The sequence below is a fragment of the Echeneis naucrates genome, chromosome 15, assembly GCF_900963305.1.
Source record: "Echeneis naucrates chromosome 15, fEcheNa1.1, whole genome shotgun sequence".
NCBI lineage: Eukaryota > Metazoa > Chordata > Actinopteri > Carangiformes > Echeneidae > Echeneis > Echeneis naucrates.
Genome location: NC_042525.1, coordinates 3429754 through 3452327, shown reverse-complemented (window position 1 = coordinate 3452327; position 22574 = coordinate 3429754). Strand labels below are relative to the sequence as shown.

At 41.8% G+C, this 22574-nt stretch overlaps 1 protein-coding gene across 2 annotated transcripts in view; it reads left to right on the top strand.

The window, feature by feature from the left end:
* Positions 1-22574, top strand: part of macrod2 (mono-ADP ribosylhydrolase 2) — a 361227-nt gene that overhangs the window by 326201 nt on the left and 12452 nt on the right. The window contains exons 9-15 of one of the 2 annotated variants that reach the window (XM_029520733.1): positions 3031-3109; positions 9518-9556; positions 11219-11272; positions 16056-16094; positions 16538-16582; positions 17916-18062; positions 18663-18728. In XM_029520733.1, coding sequence (XP_029376593.1) covers positions 3031-3109; positions 9518-9556; positions 11219-11272; positions 16056-16094; positions 16538-16582; positions 17916-18062; positions 18663-18728 — 469 coding nt within the window. Of the gene's footprint in view, positions 1-3030; positions 3110-9517; positions 9557-11218; positions 11273-16055; positions 16095-16537; positions 16583-17915; positions 18063-18659; positions 18729-22574 lie in introns of both variants that reach the window. The other variant, XM_029520732.1, reaches the window with a different exon arrangement.

The following is a 22574-nucleotide window of genomic DNA, read 5'->3' as shown; positions in this document are numbered from 1 at the left end:
CAGAGTCTCTCATCCTATCGTGCAGAGCATGTTTCTGTCAAGATGGCCATTCTTCGCAGATGCATCCCGAGGACCCAATCATATTGTCCTCACCCTTTGGCAAAGGCCCTCCAATCAAGGATGAGTAATGACTGGGCAGGCTAGCATGCAGTGATCCCAGCTTTCTAATTAGTCTTCCATTAACTTTTTCAACCTTGGCGACTGCAGGGTGCACCCTCAGCACACACACGGACAGACACACACACACACACATACGTATATGTATATCTTGCAGTGTTAGGCACCTCCTCCGCATCAAAAACAATAAAGTATCTTCTCTGCGATGGTCATTTAAAAATCTTTTGCTTTAACTGCCCAGAAGACCACAGTATGTTTTTTTTTTTTTCATGCTTCCAATCTATATCTTCAACCATTAACTATAATTATATATCACACAGGATAATACCATTTGATCATTTCCTTTTTTTCTCTGTTTTGTACGAGCAATCAAGCAAAGACGTATCAATGTAAAGCCGGTGTGAAAGATAGTAATTTTGTCAATGTATATGAATCAAAACGGCTGTATTGACTAGTATTCCGGAAATTGCTCTCCAGCTCCCTTTCTCTCAGATTCTGCAGCCCTAAATGTGTGCATACAGGAGATAAGCTGTCCGCGGCTGACGTCGGAAGAACGAGGTATTTTAAGCACAGAGGAGTAGAATTTACTTTTGCTAAGAAAAGTCACAGATCACCTTTTCCGTTGCATTTGATTTATTTTACAATAGCGCGAAGCCTTGGCCAACACTGTTTGTTTGGATTCAGACAGAATGTCAATGTTCTACCCTGGCACTGGTTTCATTTGGCATCCTGGTCTGGCTGATATCTGTCAAAGACCATACGACGCCTTTCTGATCTGGAGAATAAAAGAAGTTGCCCAAGCCTTCTGCGGAATGTGGAAGTGCTGTAACAAAAACTAGACAAAGAGATTGACAGAGGAAGAGGGAGCCAGAGAGAAAAGTCTACATGACTTGGATACTAAGATTTCTGTTTGGTTTTGTTTTAGCACAACTTGTCAGTTAAATCAGAGCGCTGTTTCTCCTTTGCTTTAACACGTCAACACAGTTCAGAGATGCAATCATCATCGGTTGTATCTGTACTGTATGTACGTTTGTGTGTGTGCACGCACACTTTGTGTTTCAAAGGAAGGCATGAATTCATGATTCATCCTGTTTCACAGTGGGCAGTCAGTTTCAGAATGGAGCTCCATGAAAGAGTAATGGAAATTCCCGGGTAGCTGCCGTCCTGTGGCCTTCTAGCACCCAGTGGTATGCACTATCTTGGTGCATTATCACTTTTCGCACAATCTGTTTGTCAGCGAGCCCACGACTTCAAAGGAGGCTTCAAGCTTTCTTTCATTTTCTGTCGGGGTTGAGGGATTGAGAGAGCGAGTCTACATTTTATGAACAAAGCCCCCCAAGACATCTGGCAAAATAAAATGTTACCATCCTGGATGCAGCTCCTAACATTTACTCCAAAGCATGGATCATAAACTATTAATAGATATATGGCTGTATGAGCAGCAGAAGGGTGCCTCTTTGAATCGGATCCTTGTGTTGGGCAGGGTCAGTAATGGGGCTAAAGCTGGCGAGCTCCTTTTATTCTCCCATAACATCACTATCCTGCACGGTGCAGGACGGTGGGATGATAGCTACCATTACGGCTGCTGTGTAAAATTGCCATTATTCAGTCAAGCGATTATCTGTTGCCGTGGTGTGTAATGCATCTTTGCGACTGTGACTGATGTCTGCACATCTAAGACTCCACTAGAGAAGAGTGAAAGTGAAAGAGGTGACCTCTTTTTCTGCAGCCCTTTAACAATTCAGTGTGCGACTCTTTTAGACACGTGATTACAGTATCGGGAAAGTAGACAGCTTTTTATCTGTTTAAATGAACCAAGAGCAGTATACAGTGCGAAGATCAGTGAGATGCTCACAAACGTTTTCATGTTTGATTATGTTAACGGCAGGCAGTTGAGACCACAATGTTGTCCAGATTTATCATCCTGTTGCTCAATGGACCAAGGTCATTATCTGATTTTCTGTTGTGTGTATAGATTAAAAACAAAACAGTTGTTATATATGAACTGAACCAAAGAACAGAGATAAAATAATCTAACTAGTCTTTCGGTTAGTTCGTGTTTAATCATTTGTCATTGTGAACTCTTCGTCGAGTTAAAGAGTCAGTGAGTTTTGTCTTCTGTTTGTTGTGGGATTTTAGTTTGATTTAGAAGCTGCCCAGTTTATCTTTTTTCACAATAAACAGAGACTCCGTAGTATGAAGTTATTCAGTTATATTCAAAGGAAATCAAATAATAATTTGATAATTGTTGAGTGATGGTTTCTGTTTTGTTTGCATTCTGAGAGTTTGAGTCAAATCATCTTTTACAGCTCTGACTCTAAAAGCACAAATGTATATTAATTCCTTCACTGTTTATTTTTTGGTGCCACTGAAATAGAAAATAAGTCAATATCTTGTTTTCTGTCAAAGTTTTCCATTTCATAAAAATTATTAAAAATGAAATTAAATAAAATGTAAAAATGATCACTATCAAATCTGCTTATTCACTGATGTTTTTTCTTTGAATAACTAACCTTGGCATTATTATCCTTACTGTGTACGAACAGCACTTCCCATCGCTCATTTTTAATGTCGCAATTTTACGTGGTAGCACTTTGTGCGATGCTGAGGCTTATTGCCCTCCACTAACCAATGTTACCATTCAATTTCTACCTCTTCTGATGTAACACTCTGTAATATTCTCTAAAAGCTGTCCCTGAGGGGACCATTTGGGTGTTCCTGATTCGGGGGGTAACAAATGAGATTTTTAGATTTCCGATGGCCGTGAATGCAGCTGTTGGATCCAAACAAGTCCTGTAACATTTTCTGCCATGAAGTTCACCAGCAAGACCAGCTTTTTTTTTTTTTTTTTGCAATGAGCTTGTAAAATAATTGCTCTTCCTTTTCTTTTCTTTTCTTTTTTCCCTTGCGCAGATTACACGGGTCATTTTCTGCGTCTTCCTCGACACAGACTTCGCCATCTACAAGAAGAAAATGCCCATCATTTTTCAAGGTATGTGTGTTTTACCTCCAGTGGACTCTGCAGCATATCATTAATACTGCATCATCACATTTTCTGTGCTGTTTTGAGTGGAATCAGCTAATGGATTGATGAATGATTAATACGCTGTGTTTTCCTGAGGCCCCTTTGATTTTGTCTATAATGTGATGTCACCACCTACTTAATTGACCGTCTATATAAAGCGAGGCAGGTTTTGTTTTCCTCGTGTATCTCAGGAAATAGCTGCAGCAGGAGATATCTTGTTCCTGGAAGCAGTGATATAAGACCCTGTCAGGTCTGGGTGATACTTTCAAACGCAAACAAAATCAGTGCATCTTCAAAATGATTTGGGAGCTTAACTGTGAGAATTTATGCCCACAGTTGGTATAACACGTGTCAGGCTCTCAGCGGATTGACTTAATAGGATTGAAAGTTAGAGTTCTTGTCAGCGAACCAGCAAGCTGATATTTTACATATTTTTTGATATTCTGATGAGACTTAAATGTCAGATTTGATTGACTGTAATAACAGTCCCCAGCGCCGAATGTCTTCTGCGAGAACTAAAAAAAAAAACTAAAAAATAAAAAAAAAAGAAAACCCACGGATGCATAGCAACCGCTGATCATCCATGGTAACTGCTCCTCATGTCTGTGTGCGAAATAAACAAACATCCATTATCTTCAACTCCCACTCCCCTTTCAGTCTCTCGCTCTCGCTCGCCCCCCCCCCCCCCCCCCCCCGCCTTTTCATGTCATCATCTTTTTTCGGGGGGCCAGGAGTAGTCACCAGCTCTGATGGGGGCTCCGCGGAGGATTGAGTTGAATAGCCGGGGAGCTGAAAAAGCCTGGCTGGCTTTACGGTCCTAGCATTACCTCCCATTTGCCTCACTTTTCGCTCCCCGCTCCCCAACGGAATAGCAGCTCTCAGGCCTTCATCTCGCTGCTCCCAGATGGAGAATGTTTTGTTCCCCCTGCGCTGCCATCATCTGTCCAGCTCCCCGCCCAGGCTCTTCCCTGAAAGATTACATTCTGGGGAGGGACCTTAATTATATCGCCTGCCCCCGTGCACCCAGCTCCCGTCTCATCATATTAGTGCTCTGAGATGAGAATCTGGAGCTGTTGTTCTCCAGTTATCACTCTCGCCATTTACAAGTGCTGTCAGCGGATGAATGCCCTACATCTCTCCACGTCTGGGAGCGGGGACGAACCAAAACAACAGGCTCAGCGCGTGTCACAGAGGGGAAAGCACAAAACTTTCGAGTTGCATTGTTAGAAGACAACTCCGTAGAAACGGTTGTTTACCGACATGCAATAAGTTGCTAATGAGGATGCCAGAGGTCAGGCTTTGATTAAACGTGGGGTCATGGCAGAAAACTACCACAGCACACTTTGTGAAGCTTGCCCAAGTGCTTCTCCTCATCACAGTGTCTCGCCTGTCACGTGCCCTTTTTTTTTTTTTTTTACTGCTCTGCATTGCTGTGTGGACCAGATACAATATTAATCCCAAGTGACCAAAAACTGTCACACTATTTTTCTTTACACAGCGCTCACCTCCAGTCTTTCGCTTCATGTGCATGTTCAAAGCTGCGGTTGTAAACTCGACACTCAAGAGAAGTGAATTTATGTTTTATCCGGCCTGGCTACACCATGTAGATTAATTGAACAGCGGTTTAAAGCTGCATTTTTAACAAAGAGAATCTGATTAGTGTGATGGCACCGCGATGTGCCCGTGTTATGAAACGACTAGCATTTAGCCTGCACAGAATGGTAGCAGTACATCAGGAGCTGTGAATTAGCTCTGCAGGTGCACTTGAGCACTTTGAGATACATCTCATCATCCTCACCGCTAGAGACAGACAGTCCGATGGATCCCGTGGCAGCACTGAAAGCATCACACAGAGACCTCAGTCCATTCTGTCTCCTGCAGCATCATCTCGCTTTCAATAACCCTGTCACATCGACCCTTTCCATTCTCCACCCCCTCTTGTTTCCTCCCACTTTCTCGCTCATTTTCACATAATCCCATGCCATCCATTACCTCATCCCTCCACCTTCTATCAGTTTCCATCATTGCATCAAGTAAGAGCTTCTCCACCACTGCTTCTGTCAGTAAGCTGCTATTAAGCGTTTGTAAATTGTGGCCTTGCGCTTTCCCTAATGCCTGAGCATGAGTTTGAGTGAGCGCGGTTGAATTAAACCTGATATCCTCCTCGTGGCATCTGTTTCAAACACATCTAAAGCGGAGCGTGGACACGATAGATTCGTTACTGAAGTCATGCTATTCTCATTTTTCATCATATAGCTGCTTTTCTCATATTCCAGCGATCTTTCAAGTGACAGTGACAGGAGCAGGAACATGTAAACAGCATTTACATACAGGAAATTGCTCCGTCACACTGTGCGTTCCTACAAGCTGCTGCTATGAGAGCCAAAGCATGGTTAAATTTCTGCAAAGAGGCGTAACTAAAACATTGCTCTTGCTGACAGGAATACGTGCACACACACACAAAGCCACGTCACACAAAGCCATACAAATAAAAAGTAGAGTATTGGATATTAGAAGATTAACATCATAATGAGATGTCAGAACAAATGGCTGCAGGTTTTTCTGCTGCAGTGTTGTGTGTCCATTTTTCCCATTCCTCCACTGCAGCATCACATCTAACGGTTTTCATTACAGGCAATGCAGTCAAACTGCCAACATTAGTAATTGGTTCATGAGTCTAACTGGCCACGCGCAAAATTAATTACTCCTCAAGCTGGGAATGGGACTTAATGTAAACAATAACACATTCACATGTATGCAGTTACTGTAAGTAAGTGGACATAAAAACGCACAACACATCCTAATAGCAATGACAGCTTTGACCTTATCAGAGGACAGAAAGAATGGCTGAATTAGAAAGGAACGCGCGATTAGAAGCTACAGATCTCGAAGACAGGCTGAAGATGACGGACCCATTGTTAGAAATTTCACACGACATGGTGAAGAGTCACACCTCACCTGTCCGCTTATAAGTACCTCCTACACAGGACACTACATGTCAGCTTTACAGTCCAGGATCATTTGTGTCTCATGAAGATCTGGTTCAGTAGGCCCGCAGTAAAGCACAGTTTACTGCACACACGCTGATGTGAGGGCACCATGAGGGGACGTAGTCACCGTGTTAATTCACCCCAACAGCATGCAAATAATATGTGATACACAAAAGTGTGACTGAGATTGAGACAACATGGCCGGGATCAACCCAGGATCAACAGTCAGCGATGTCCAGTGCTCCCCTCACATGCTGTCTTTAAAACCTGAATTCTCGCTTATCGCTTTGAAGCGAGTCCCCTCTGCTAAGATGGAGGAGGATGGGCAAACCTATTTGCCTGAATGTGTAACACAAATTAGTAAATACTTCCTTAAATACTTAAATACTTAAGATACATTAAATGCAAGTGCAAACTATTTCATTGATTTCCCTGAACAGAAGCTGCATAATTTACTTTAAGAAAAGGCACATAGTTGGCCGACTTGACATGTGTGCTCAGTTGCACATAGTTGAGGTGTAAAAAGAAGTTTCTTTTTTTTGGGGGGGGGTACGCTGCTGCGCCATCTTTGTCTGCTCCATGCAAAGCTTTGTAGATGAAAACTCAGAGGAGCAGCTGTTGGATGAGTACTGATGGAGTTCTCATCAAGGTATTTTTATGTATCCCCAGCTCAGCCAGCACTTCAGTTGTTTTGAGACATATTTTGTGAAGGAGGCAACGCAAACATACGTGCAATTTGACAAACAAGCTAAAACTCACCGCAGCCGTACGTAAAGAGTTTTGCCTCTGTAGTACCATTCACCGTCTATAACCCACCTTCACCAACTGAGCTCATAACCGGTGATATAATGACCTATTCATTACTTTGAAAAGCCATAAACTGTGCATATCTCAAAGGTGCTATGACAGGCTTGCTATCTGGTTAAACGGGCCATCGGTGTCTGCATCATTTGAAGCGATATAGACCCCTAGAAACAGTCCACAGAAAATTTCAGTCAGTTATCGTGCTCTTATTTTTAGAAATATAAAGTAAGTGAATCCATTGATTGATTAATATGTAAGGCTCAATCGATGCAATTAATCTTATGACAGGATTGAATTAAGTATGCAGATTGGTTCATAGATCATGATTGACCACATGCTTGCCTTGGCATGCATGCAGCCAGCCAGCTTTGGTTGTAGAGAGTAAAAGCATGCTGAAATTGATTCTGGGTATAGTCCTCCACTAATATGATCCGGGTGGCTGCCCACAAGCTGGGCTTCATCCCTTCTTCCCCTCAATCAGCCACAGTGCTGACAATATTAACACAGCCCGCAGATCTACAGGGGCTGCTGCATTCCCTCCAACCGTTTCACTGTGTCTTTCCAATTGACATTTATTTACATGGCTGTTAATAGACTCCATACTCCCAAACCCACAACCCACACACCTGCCACCAAAGGTCCACCAAGGCGTCCCCCTCGATCCCCAAACCCGCCGCTGCACAAGCTTCTACCACACACATGTAGTTTGTTGATAGAGGATATGACCCTGTGAGGGGTGAGAATGAAGTCTGTGTTGGTAATTCCTCAGGGCAGGGAAATGGGAAGACCACGGTGTGTTAGCATGGCTCTCTGGGTCTCAGTCAGCTGCGGCAGGCACGGGGATCAAACCGAAAGACGGGTTTTTAAAGATGTTCACGTTTGTGCATAAATCGCACATATGTATGGGAACATGCAAATGCACATCCCGACTGCCTTCTTGTCAGCATGCACACTTTTGGATTATTTTTTACAATTTGTAGTTTTAGGGGCGCGCTCACTTGTCATGCAAATCATTTCAAAGCTTGAAATCCAAAAGTGCCCAGACCACCCGTCGTAAAATGGCAAACTGTTTCAAAGTGGAGGGAAAATGTAGCACAAAGGAATAGTTCTTTGATAATTGCTTCTAAAAGTTAAATGAGTTTAAATAAATACATTTTTTATTAAATTACATTATAGCACATTTATTTTATCCAAAAGCCCAAAATTAAATTTAACATGAGTTGAGGTGAATGATTTATGAGTCAGGTGGGTCACATAATATGTTAATTATTGGGGCTTGAATGAGATTTGGATACTGTTAACACTCTAACTATGCTCTAGGTTGAAATATAGAGCGCAGGTATGAAAAATCAATCCTATCATCTAACTTTAACACGAGCAGATTCCCCAACATATCACACTATGGAAGCTATATGAAGACAATCATCGTCTTTACCCCGAGGAGGAGAGAAGGAATGAAAGAAAGGTGTCATATATTGTTAGTCTTGACCACATCACATAAATTTCCTGCAGTGAAAGCGGTCTGGAGCAGCGGTAATAATGTTATAGGACATGGCAGCAGCTGAGGCTCCTCATGTGTTCAGCCTTGTGCTATTGTTATACAGTATCACCGGGCCTTTCCTTTGTTTCCCCCGAGCAGGGTTAGATTAATGCACTGTACCCTTTCATTCAGTGTTATACAAAAGGAAAGCCTGTCGCTGGATCCACAGGGAGCTCTGATGGTTACGATTCCACAGAGCAGATGACAACAGCCTTTCATCAAGCTAACGGCCGCATTTGCTTGTTAACCACGGCGCAATCGTCGCTCAGGCTCACGCACCGCCCGTACGCATACATATATCATGCATACGCCCACACGCATGCAGCGCTCTCCGTTCATACAGTGCGTTGGCACGCTTTGTGTACAGTGGCATGACTCAAAACTTTCTGAGACATGCTGAGCTGTGCAAAGTCTGTATGATGGGAGCCAGGCATGGCACAGTCCTCCCCATCTCTCACTCTGCAGATCCTCCTGAAGCAGCATCCAAAAGCCTCCCTCTCATCTCACACTGTGCAACTTCAGCTCATCCACCCGGAAGCACGTCCCGCTCGCTCGGTCTGCCTCGTACAATAAACCAATACAGAAAAGTATTCCTTTTACTTTTATAGGCCCTTGTAATTTGACAAAATGGGAGGTTTCTGTCCTTTATAGATGAGCATACCAGTATGGGTTTATTTGAAACAGAGTGTCTCATGAAACACACACACGCAGTCATTCAGCATAATAACTCACTCGATCCAAGGCCGTGTGCTGGGGGAATTGGAGAGGCTGTGAAGGTTGTTGGTCTGATTTTAGAGCATGGCTGCCAGGTCTGACGAGGAGGTGAAATAGTTTCAACAGCCGGCTCTTGGACCGGTGAACCGGGTCTGGGTTTTTGTTTTTGTGCCACCATCACAATCATGTTTCAAACTGTGGAGTACACAGCAGCATGGGATACTGTGCTCTAACATTATTATCAAGGAGGAAAGTTGTGATGATTCATTGTATCATACATTATAAAATAGCACGGTTTGACACCTGTCTCTTTTCCCCCTCTGCCAGACAATGACACGGAGGTTACAGAGGAGCAGCCGAAGGGAGGTGAGTGACAGAATATTTCATGGCTGCCTTTTCACCTTAACACCTCCATTAAAGTACACAGAGGCTGAGCGAGTGGTATAGCTGCAGCTCGCGACAGTGATTTGCCTGGTTTTCATTCACCCGATGAAATTGAACGCTTAGCCGTTTGGTGACAAGTTGAGTCCCGGGTCTGACGCGTCACACCTAAAAATACTTTGTGTGAGGTACATTACGTTTCAAACGCTAACATCCACAGCTAATTCCCAACACCATTCTCTCATCCGGCTTACGGGCACAACGCCTTCAGACCACCTAAAGAGAGTGACAAAGAAACAGCAGAGCAACGTCCCTGCACAGCATGAACCAGACAATGGCGCAAACTGAACTGTCAGCGAATAATGCTTTTATCGCCGCACCATCTTGGCACAAGGCCTGAAACTCCCAGATACTGCTTATCGAGATAAACTAGTGACATTTGTCTGTGCACTGATGTCCTGAATAAGCAACAACAGGGCCTGAAAACCTCATGCAAGTGTGCGCGGGTATTGTCTGAATTGCAACAATAGATTGAATTGAGTAGCAGCAGTGGCTCTCTCTCTCTCCCCCCCCTCTCTCTCTTTGGTACTCAGAAAAATTTTATTTTTTATGAAATGTACTGCCTGTAGCAGTTTTCTCCAAGGTGCAGTATTTGATGGGGAGTTTTTCCTCTTTGAGTACAAAGGAATTCAGGCCAAAGGGGCTTTCCAGGTCTAACTGCTGCACCCCTGCAAGAAGTCGCAGTACACGTGCAACCAACTAAGCAGAGAATAATGTTAGTTTTAGTGTCTGTTGAAGGAAGCATTCAGAACACCATAGATGTAGAACCTAGGGTGCTATCAAAATGTTTTTCTTCCCAAAATCACCCCCATGATTTGCCAATTACACGCATCTGTGTTTCCAATGAGATTCTATTTTAGGTGAACATAAAAGGGCTGTTTTTATAAGTGCATTGTAAAATGTGATATTCCAGAGTGAAACAATGTGCACGTAATGGCTAAATCATAAAGACTTGGCCGAGGGGAACTGCATTTGTGTGTTTGCCCTATTGTTAGCGCCTGAGTGGCTACGTTGTTTCCTGTCATGTTCCTCACCAGCTATTTTACGCTGTATACAGTATAATGACATAGCACCGGAGAATGCCAAGCCAACTGAAATAACCCTGATAATTCCCAACTCTGTTGTATCATCATGCCAGCCGTGCTCTGGTCCAGTTTGGCCTTGTTTGGTGGGCCTCTGCTTCAGTGCCAAGAGCTGGCCTTTTATTCTGCTCCATCAGCCAGAGTTTGAATCAGTGCAGCCTGGAGCCGATTCAAAGGTTCAAACGACTGCCACTCTCACATGGAATTGTGCTTTTGTCCCAAGTTAAGCTCCAGAGTTGGTCTCAAAGCTTCACATTCTTCCCTTTTCTCTCACCGGAGTCATTTTTTTTTTCCGCGACAGGTATAAAACCAAATAACGGAAGAGCCAGAGAGTTTCCTACATGAGCTTGAAATGTGGTCAACCGAGACAGAGCGGCCGAGTTAAAATAATAACTGCTGCTTTTGGCATCACACGATCTCCCATCTAACTCTCCAAACTGATGACATGCACTGCCATTTTGCAACTTCACAGTGTGAATCATCGTTTATTTTTGTTTATTTGCAGATAACACACCCATGAAATCTGCAACTAAGGAAGAAGTTGACGATAACAGCAGAGGTTTGTCTTTATTTGTCTGTGCATGTGCATTTCCATTTGTATTTGAATGTTATCAATGAGCATTTTGAAAATGCCAAATACTGTTACAGGCAGAATAAACCTCTTTTGATTTGTGTGTACAGAAACATTTGTTTTGCGTGCATGAAGTAAAGGTGAGTGTTCTTGGTCAGTAATCTCTTGCTCTCTGATGCCAAGATCCTCTTTGGGGAAATGAATATAAGATGAAGTCTGGTCTTTTTTAAAAGAATGTTTTCTTTGAGGCAAACTTGTTTAAGAAGCCATTATCTGGCTATTCTGCAGTTTCAGCCCCTTTGGATGTGTAATATTGAAACAATTATAGGCTTCTCCGATACGATGGACCAAAGATAATTAGATTCTTACACTGGAGGGTGTTAGTAGGCAATTAAAATGGTACACCATCCATTTGTCTTCAAGCCTTAAGGTTGTAGGGAATTTTTGAAGATAGCAGTCACGGTTGTTTTCTTTGGGGAAGCGGCTCCTCTTGCTGATTGAGAGAGGCTGGACTAGATAGTGCAGTCACTTCAAGGGCGTCAATACACACAGTGTTGTTAAACAAAGCACAATAAGTCATTTCTTCCCGCCTATTCAACATACCTTCCCATAATCCAAAGCAGTAATTCAATATGATTCACAAATTCAATCACCAGCATTAGGAGGGCATAAGTATTTTGTAATAATCTTTATAAATCCTAATTTATCAGGCCCGGCAGCTTAATAGTAACTAATCCATTCACAAAAGGCCTTGGCACAGCTTTCTAGCATGGGAACACTCAGTCCTTGAGACAACCTCTCTCACAGGAGGAGAATGAAATGATGTTGTACTGCTTGCGCTGTAAAGGTTAGGACTGGTTCGATATAGCACATAGGACGGATTAATCACAGACAACACTCAGATGTCAAGATAACACAGACCAGAAGAAATGCTAGCTGCAAAAAAAAACAAAAAACAAAAACAAACCACAAGAAAAACTCCCCACCGTCAGCGTGAGACAGACATTATAAGATGCTTGAGTCTTGCACCACATCTGTGCAAGATCTTCTTTTTAAAAAAAAAAAAAAGAACCCACCATATTTCACCATCTTTACAGCCCGCAAAAGCAGGTCATCTATTTGTGATAGTCAATATGTGGAGCACTTTTTAGAATGAATTACGCCGCAGCAGAGTTGGAGGAGGGTGTCCGTCAATGTGCCGCAGTTTGATCCATCGCATTCATCACGCTCCCCGGGGCACACGCTCTCAGTCTGTGGGTCCAACATGAGGGGCTTCAAGCTGCAGCACTGATGGAGAGAGAACATTAAGCCTTTTCTCCACCGTTGTTCCATGATAAATACACTAGTTACCGCGGACTGGAGGTAATTATAGGGCAACTCCGTCCCACAAACAACTACTGCTAGTTAAAAAGCACAGAATTAATACAAACTGCCAGTTGGAAAAGAGCATGTAACCTGCAGTACAGCGAACAATTCAAACTACACAGCAGCCTCTCAGTCTTCTTTTGAACATCAGACTTCAAAACAAGCTTCATTTAATCTTTTTTTTTTCGTCACTGAGTAGACATTTATTTTATCTTGTTTTTTGTCTTGTTAAAAAATGTTGCTTCGTTACTCCATTTTTTTTAAATGTCTCATTCATGTCTGATGAATGTTTCACATTCCCAACACTGTCAGTGTTAAAATGCTGAACAAATGAAGTCATTTTTTTTCTTTACATTAAAACAAATCTAACTGCTGAACGCAGAAAAAAACAACAACAACAACAACTATATATCAAACTTCTTCAAAAGAGGAAGTAGAAAGACCAGAATCCCTCCTCGTCAACTACAAATAATCCTGGAGTGTATTTGCATAAAAGGGTCATAGATTAACTGTGTGTGTGAGTGTGAGTGTGTGATGAGCTATGCTGTGATGTAATCCACATGAAACAGCAGCACAGCATGCAGATGCTGCGAGCCATAGAAAGAGAAAGAGACAGGGAGGGGAGGGCAAGGCTGGCGTGGAGGTCCAGGTCCGAGTGTAGCCTCTTTAGAGCACACCTGAGCTGGCGGGCAGCCCCACGCTGTCCATTATTTGATATCAGATTGGTATTAGGGAGATTAGTGGATGTCACAGGGCATAGTAAAATGGACATTGAGCCAGAAATCAATGTCTGGCTGCGTCTGTTTGCCTGGCATGCTTGAGCTTTTTCTGGGAAAGACCTCAGGTGAGAGATGGCTGAAGAGCCTGGATGGACTTTCAGGTTAATAACAGCGCGTGTGGACGGACAGAGAGCTGCCCTGTGGTATACCATCCATCATGACTTGGCGCCTCATCAAGCATTGCTTGCGACGCCTGTGCTACACTTGCCAACACGCATTGCGCATGCAAAAGTGTCTTTGAATGATAGCTGTTGGTCATCGCTGCACCTTTTTTCTTTTTTTGTCTTTACACATATCTCATGAATATTTCAAGTGCTCGCTTTTTTGGTTTTTGTCCTTCCTTTGCTCCAATTGGCTTTAATGGAAGGAATGAGAGAGACGGACAGCGCTGGGGAAGAGATACTTTTAACTCGATTGTGTTGCTGTGTGTTTGCAACTTATTCACATCTCTATTCTGTTCACCCCTGAATAAGAATTACTTCCTTTACTTCCTTTACTTCCTTCGAAATGAAAAACAAAAAATGAAATACATTTTTTTTGTCTTAGCTAGTGTTTACTCTGCTGTCATGCAACTACAGCACACAGGGGAGGTTGTATATCAGCATCTAAATTGTTTATGACTTTGTGATACTGTACCTCTGAATCTGCTGTTGACATAAATAAATCATTTTCGTGTGTGGGTGATTTTTTTTAGGACAGTACACTACAGAGGTATCAGTCATTCAGTTCAAGTGCAGGTTAATACCAGTAGTGTCCTTTTTATCTCTGTAGTTCTGAAAGTGGAATTCATGGGAGATTGGACACTAACGGTGCTGAGAGGTGGACTTTGGCTGGAGCCCTTCTGTGTTCAACTATGTCAAAACCTGATTCATGGTTAAGACAGTAAAGTACAGTGAATATTGGCCAAATAAAGCTGTGACAATGCTGCCACCTGCTGCTGGGAGCACATGAGAGAGCTGCTTTTTACCTCGTGGAGAGACAATGTTTTAATTGAACTTAACTTCAGGCTATATAAATCACATCTGGCAAGCATAAAATCTTTTTCTGGTGTGCTTTGTGTGTTTACCCACAATTTGTCCCTTATAGCATCCTTTATCACAAATTGAATGCTGTTCCATTCAATAAGCCGAATACGAATGATCACGTAACAGGGAGGAAATTACATTCAGCCCTTTGTCGTATCTGACATATTGTTGTTTGGGATCACTTTAGACAGGTTCAACAGCCACGCATAATTTTTTAAATGCAGAGGAACGGTTTAGGGTTACCTCATGGCCAAAGAAGCATTCATCTTAACTTGTTTTTTTCCAATGAAGTATTCTTTTCTGCCCCGTCTGTGGCTCCATCTCAAATGCCAGTCATGATTAATAGAAAGGATTGCCATCTACTGCGTGTCACCAGCATTCTCTGTGATGGACAGAGGCACTTGAGACAAACATGCAGCACTGGTAGAACTGGCGTTTTTCCCATTTAATAGAGGCTGGCATTTTTATTGTTCTGAGTGCAGGGCAAAAATTGCATAGATATGAAAAAATGGTTTCTTTCTGCAGCTTGTTAAAAAAGCAATTATGGAAGCTGCACAATAGCCATTGTAGAGCATGTTCTCTTATTGGTGTCATGGCTTTCATTTACTCAATTTGTCCCAAATGTCATTGGCTTGTGTGTGTGTGTGTGTGTGTGTGTGTGTGTGTGTGTGTGTGTGTGTGTGTGTGTGTGTGAAGAATCCAAAAGAGCAACAATAGCATTTTTTGAAGGAGTAACAGATCAGATAAGATAAGATTGTTGTGCAAAATCTGACTTTTGTGCGCATTTTGGCTGAATGTTGGCGTTACACAGTCGTAGTTGGTCAGATGCAGTCATGACTCATGAGTTTTCAATGGATCTCCCTGAAAATGATGAATCATGGTGCTTTGCTGTGGCATTTCATAGGATCATAGTCAAACTACTCTGATACAGTGTTCCACCAAAATATATGCAATACTGAACTATGATACAGTTTGACCAAAACTTTGGTTTTTATGTCTGATAGAAAGATAGCTACTCCATAAATATATAATTTGATTGATCCAATGTGTTACTACACAAGCATTGTGTTGTGTATTAAGTGATACAATTTAGTTGGCTAAATCAGCATGCTAACATTTTGTAGTATAATGGTCAATATGTTAGCTGTTCTCCATTAAAATAACAATGTTCACCCTGTTGGAGAGGCAGACAAAGATACTGCAACCACAATCATTTTCTGAGCCTATCAACGCCAAACTTTAAAGCTCATTATGTGAAAAGCTAACAAAGTAAAAATAAATTAGTTGTGGCATTTTAACCAAAATAAGGATTTCATCCAAATGGAAGCAGTTTCCTGTTAGCAGCGATATTGAAGATGTTTGGGAAAATAGAATTTGAGCTTTTCTGGGTGATAAATGAAACCCTGCATAAGAACACCTTCTGGAAGGACGCTGCTGATTTAAGATGTGATGTCAGCTCTCACAGGATGGATGTTTTGCCTCAAGTTGAACAGTTTGTGATCATTAGTATGACTGGTAGCTTTGTTTTTCAGAATTAATGACTGAGGTTATCCCCCATGCATGTTTGTGTTGGGTTGATGATTCCTTTCTCTCCCGTTCCAGGTAAAGACGAAACAGGTGGTGAAGAAGAGGGCGATGATGGTAATGTAGCTCTACGGACCATTAACACATGTTGCGAGCCTCTTGGCGGTACCAGTGTTTCTTCATGCAATTTGTCATCAAAAATTGATTTTTCTATTCGCTCCAGTTCAGTCTTTCCATCCTGTGTGCCGCTACTCTAACTTAAAAAAAAAAAAGTACTCTTATCACAGAGGCTTGGAACAAAGAAATCCCTCAATCATTTTTGGCTTTAGAAGTGACATTCTTTTCCCCTTCTTTATTGTCATTTAATTTATGCATGTCTTTGTGGTTCCGTTGCTCTCATACTGCAGTACAAAGACAAAGCCACACAAAGAGATAGAATGAAAAGGCTGTTTGTGGCGATATCAAAAGCCAAGTCAATTCAACTCCAGGCTCTGGCAATGAACTCAAATGTTTTCCACTGTTTTGAATTCTTCCTCTTCTTCTTCTTCTTGTTTTTCTAGATGCTCGCGGAAAAGAAGACGTGGAGATGGAAAGTCAAAATCCAGGTAGAGTTACAAGTTTAGGCTCCAGCTATATCGTGGTAGTGTGTGATCCCCCCTCTGTGTGTTTGTGTTACTGTTGCCACAGAGAAGGAAGGAGCCCGGGCTGAGTTAGCTCTTATCTATAGCTGAGATGGGAATAGTAGAAGCTGAGTGACGTACGGCTCATTGCTCTGGTTTTCACAACACGAGCACAGAGTTTGATTAAAGATCTACCCTGATCAATATTGTTACCAGTTAAAGAATGACCAGCGTAAAAAAAAAAAAAAGAAATAAAATAAACCAACTCCATCAGTATAACAGATCCCAATACTCTGATGTGTTTTATTGCACTGACAGAAAGAGCCTTAGGTGAACTGTGTTTGTTGCAAAGGGGCAACCATTAACTTGGAGCTCTAACCATTTTTCTCTGTGCAAACACTCTCCATGCTGCTGGTATATAATTAAGATTCTGAATTTGCATACCGGCAGCACGCGGGCGCCTCACCTCTCTTCTGTTTTCATTTTATTCAAATCCCATCCCATGACAAAGATTTGACGGATAAAGCCTCTCCGAACATGAATTTTGTAGATGTTATATGTGAGAGTTGTAGCGCTCGCAGCCCTGGGATGCTATCCAACACCTGAGATCTGTAATTACTTTCTCATGAGACACAAACAGAGAGGTAGCACCGAGGAGGAGCAAAAATATCCAGTTTAAAAACAACACCTGCCAGCTAATTCAGCCACACATGCACACAAAAAAGCAAGAGTTGCATCACTCTTATTTCTGTATTTGTAGTGTGTGAGAGCAGATCAATATGCTGTTCAATTGGGTCCTCTTGGTTACAGTGTAGAATATAACCTTTTACCCCAACCTGCAGACTGTTGCTGGTATGTTTATTTACCGATGCTGCTCTGTTCTTTCACATTCTGCTTTATATTATTCCTTTTTGTGTTCCAATCTGTTTAATTTCTAATACAATAATTATTTTGGCAAAAGAAATCGAGTTTCCCCTTCAGACAGACTGTCACAAATACCAGTTATTTACCAAGAAAACACTATTATGACAAGTTTTATATCCCGCGCTGCTTCAAATGCAAGTAATCTACATTTAAATGTGACTTTTCTGCCTAAATCTAGCACTCGTTCTCCAGAAAACGTTCAGTGTCTGAGACGTCCATGTTTTTCACAGTGGAAACGAAGCACCTGTTGGTGTGAAAATGTTTCTGAGAGATTAGTGATGAAGTATGAGCTTGTTTTTCTGCTACGTGTTACAGGATTTAATGTGAAGGTTTTATTTCGCTGTGTCTGAATTAATGCTTCAAAACTTTTATTCCAATGTTTGTGTGTGTGCAGAGGGAGATTTAGGACCAGAGGAGCCAAATCAAGAGAAGGCCACGGAGAAAAATGAAAACGAAGAGAAACAGGAAGATATGGACATCAGCGACGACACAGCTGAAGATAAAGACGTCAACAGTGATAAGAATAAAGAGGACGAAAAAGGTATTTACATAAAGGCACAGGTGTTTGCTGTTATCCAAAACCTGAGACGGACAAAAGTTGTCAGTGACAGATATTAATGCCAAGTTGAAAAAGATTCAGGTGATTGTCTTATCTGCTTGTATTTACATATTTTCTTTTGGTGTGTGGCAAAATATTCACTAGGCACAGAGAGAGGCAGGAACAAGTCACTTAAATTCATGAAATTCTGATGGTAGATTTAATGACAGCGTAACAAAATGGAAACACTTTTTTTTTTTTAAGTCTTAAAAACATGGTTGGGAGACTCAACACTATAAATGCACAATAAGGGTTTTCTTTGCTAGTGTTTTTTTTTTTTTTATGCCTTTCAGTTTTGAATCTATGCAAATTTATCTCACAGCATGGAATAAGCAAAACCAAGCAAAGAGATTCTGCGGGTGAGACTGTGTGCGATGTTACAGATTGAACATGTAATATTTTCACTGGAGCCTCACAGTCCACAGCACGCATTAACAACGCTCATATAACTGAAGGCCGCAGGTCAGGCTTCTTTTTGCAGGCGTGCATCTGTAATGTTTGTACTGTAACAGGCATCACAGCTTCACTTCCTGTTTCCAGCAGAGGAAGAGCAACCTGCCGCAAAGACAGAAGACGATGACACAGCCAAGGCCACGGTGGAGATGAAAGGCAAGATGAGATTTGCTTGGATGTGATTTGATTTGATATGATTTGATTTGACCTGATTGAGAGTCTGACCGACTGGTTTTCAATCACTGGGATGTTCTCGTCCAGTTTGGTGCATTTGTGTACTTGTGTATTGAATTAGTGGGGTTGTGTTGTTTTCGTTGTCTGCCGCCTGCCAGCCTAGATTTCCCCTGAAATCAGTTTTGGTCTATGCACATAAGATCTACTGTCACCCATGTATCGCTGTGTACAGACAGTCTTCAGGCATCGCTGCGAGCCTCAATTGGCATAATATCACATCTTGGACGCTGTGATGAAAAACCGCCAGGAAGGGATTCTAAAACACACCTTGAATGTGTGTCCGGCTTCACAGGGTTGAAAAGGGAACCAAATTTTAAACGTGGCATCCACAAACATTCTTCATGCTTTTAACCCAAAAAGGCCGCCGAACCTGTGCAGCTCTCATTTCATTTAGATTTTCTCTTTAATGCATCTGAATTGCACACAGACTACAGTTAGCTTTAGCTGTTTGTGCTTCCAAACACTTTTGTAAATAATACGTCTGGGAATGAGTGATTTTTTATTTTTTTTTTTAAATAGTCAACAAAAGCATATATATATATCTGAAGCCTGACATGCCGTGTTCCTCGTCCTGCAAACATTCACTGGCAGATGTATTCATTACAATAAATGTGAGCACTGTTGCTAATTTTTCCTCAATCCCTTATATGGGTTTCTGCCGCAGGGAATGCTCATTCTTATCCACGGCTGAAAATAGTCCCCCCAAAAAATACTCTTTTTCTTGTGTGAGTCATTTTTTGAAAACTCAAGTGCCCAGCTGTTTTTGGAAATTACTTCACCTTTTTTTTTTTAATAGACTATATTTGTGACCTGTTTCCAGTAGAAAGCCCACTGGCCAGAGAGGGTGAGGAAATTTGATGGGCTTGCCACATCGCTGGTCTCAGCGTTGTTGAAAATGAAAAAAGAAAGAAACACTGAATTATTCAAACTAAAGAAAAATAAAGTATTTAGAGAGGGAAAACGGGCAATTTAAAATGGACAGCGTTAAATTGCTCTATGTAGATCTTTGTGTTTTGTCTCTCTTAACTGGGCCGTCGTATTTTGTTTTTATTCATTTTCACTCCGTCCAACTGAGCTCCACGTTGAAACCTGCCACATCAGTATAATCAAACCTTCTACTCCTGCTGCATAGCCCTCATTTATGTTTTTTTGGTTGACCACGGTGAATAATCTGTCTTTATTATCCACATTTTCTCTGGCTCATATAGTCACTGATTAAGGGTTTTCTCTGGAGAGGCTGAGGGCTAGATTTGTGAACCCCAGCGCTCTTCCAGCGCTGCACTAAAACAAAGGATTGAGTCACACTCTTACCTCTATTTTATTTTCTCTTTGACTGACATTCAATTAATTTAGGGTGAGAGCGAGTATTCCAGATAGATCTATCTGAGTTAGTCCTCTCCATCCTCTGTGAAGAGCCACTGGAATGCGTCCTACAAATGCTACAGGCTTTCCATCACTGGAAAGCTTCACTCCAGCCTGTTGATTGTGTCTCGCCTGTGCCTGCCAGCGCCCGTCACTGTCACCGGGTTTTTACCGTGGGCTGCGAGCTGCGCGGTGGCACTGTCAGGCGGTAAACAGCAGTGTCATTCTTGATTGCAGGCAGATTGCGTTTTGTACAGAGGAGCAGGGCCTTGGACAGAGTGCACACCCAAACCGCCTCGGATATTGAATCTCATGCAGGCCAACGCTGTCTGGCTCAGCCATGCATAACCAGTTATTCACAGGACAAGACCAAATGATTCCAGAGCCAATACCCATTATTAAAAATAATAACTGTAATCAGGCTGCCTGCTCATGGCCATAGAGGTTAAATCTGCTTCATTGAAAGGAGTAATAAAATGGCTCATAATAATGGGAGGAATAAGTAATGAATCAAACAATCCTCCGACGGTTGAATATGAGGTTTCTACACACATACTCATAAGTCCAAGTGTGTGCGTGTGTGCGTGTTCTCTCCTTCCAAATCTATTCACTACCTTGTTATTCATGATTTTAACCATGAACTGTATTTACCGGCATTGCTGCAATTTGCAAGCACAAATAAGTGAGAGGTGGTGATATATGTTTTGGATTCAGCCTTTAATTGTGTTTTCGTCTCTTGGACTTTTGATGTCGACACAGTAACAGAAGGGCTCGTGCAGGGTGCGAACAAAAGTTCATATATTTGAGAAAATGCTGCCAATCATTTAAGCTAATTATAAATTTTTAGGTGAAAGATTTTCCCTTCTGTTTCAAGGGCAGACTCCTGATATGCGATATCACCATTTTAGAGCCGAGCTAACATTGCCAACAGTGACAAAAAAAAGAAAGAATGTAATCCTATAATCTGAAAAAGGAGTTGGTTAGCTCTTAGATATTATCTTTAATCTGTCAGTTAATGCTGCTACATTAATGCTTTCAAATGTACCACTTGATTAATATTCTGTCCTCTTGCCAGTCGTGAATTTTTGGCCTTTGAGCAAACCACCTACACTGCAACCAATGCATTCAATATTAAAATTACCATGTTCCTCCGAGCATTGTGATATCAGGAGGCTTCAGTGATTAAAGTTCCTAATGAACAGACCGCGCTGTACGAACCAGTGATCCCACGTTGGAGGATGTGATATTGACAGACACGTCGCTACAATGTTCTCAAATATCAGCCTTTGCACATTTGTATCCACGTGCTCCCAGTTGTTTGCAATGTCTGTTGACACCCTGCCATTCTCACATAGCGCAGTGTTGCACATATGCAACTGTGTTCACAGCCAAGCGTCCCGGTCCCAGCTCATTCACAAGATAACATTGCACAAAACTAAGGAATACAGCTTAATGTTTTATTCATTTTCACCCTCGTCACCATTATAACTTGTTAACGTAATAATTTATTCAGTCTGTGCACATTCCCCTCTAATAGATATATTTCTGAGTACAAAACTGTGCCATCTGTTGTTTCTATTGCAGCGCTTCTCATATAAATATGCTTTTTAAACTTTTAAATATATAGTGATTAATGCAAAGGAGCCATAAGATCCGGTCAGTAGAAAAACATTACATTCTAGGAATCTTTTTTTGTTGGACGATGTGAGTATGATATTTGGGATATTAGGATTTCCAAATTGAAATAGAAATCCAAGCAGTATTTATCTATGAATATTCATAACATACCTTCAAATAGAAATGGAGGCTTCCATATATTGCCATTGTTTTTGAAAAGTATGTCCAGCAAGCCTCCTTCTGGAGAGAGCAAGAACCCGCTTCAGTAAGCTCCCCGAACATCCATAAATTAAAATAAGACTATCTTTGCCTTCAGCTAGGGATAAATAAATCTGAGTTGTGAAGAGAAATAGGTTTTCCTTTATGCAGGGTGATTCAGGAGTCGATAGCTATTGTCTTAGCTCCAAAGGAAGGATTTAATGCACAGAGTCAATGGCACTGAGAAAACGGCAGCTCTTCCCGATCAAACTTTTGTCATATGATGCACCAACACAACCCCAAATAAAGTCAGTGATGTGTCTGACCGTTCTTTGACAGGATATCTTGTCCACTCAGTAAGTACCCATTATGCCCACAGGTTTGGGGGGGGGTTCCATATATTTTTTTGCCTTTGATAAACTCTTACCTTAGACCTTATACCTATGAAAGTAGCATCTTGACTATGGAGGAACAACAAAGAGAAGACTTTGGATGGGGTAGTCTGAGTGTGGGGCAGACTGTAATAGCCAGCTAAAGCTGGACAGGAGAAACCCTGCAGGGGTGATGGAGAGACGGGCAGACCCAGCGGGC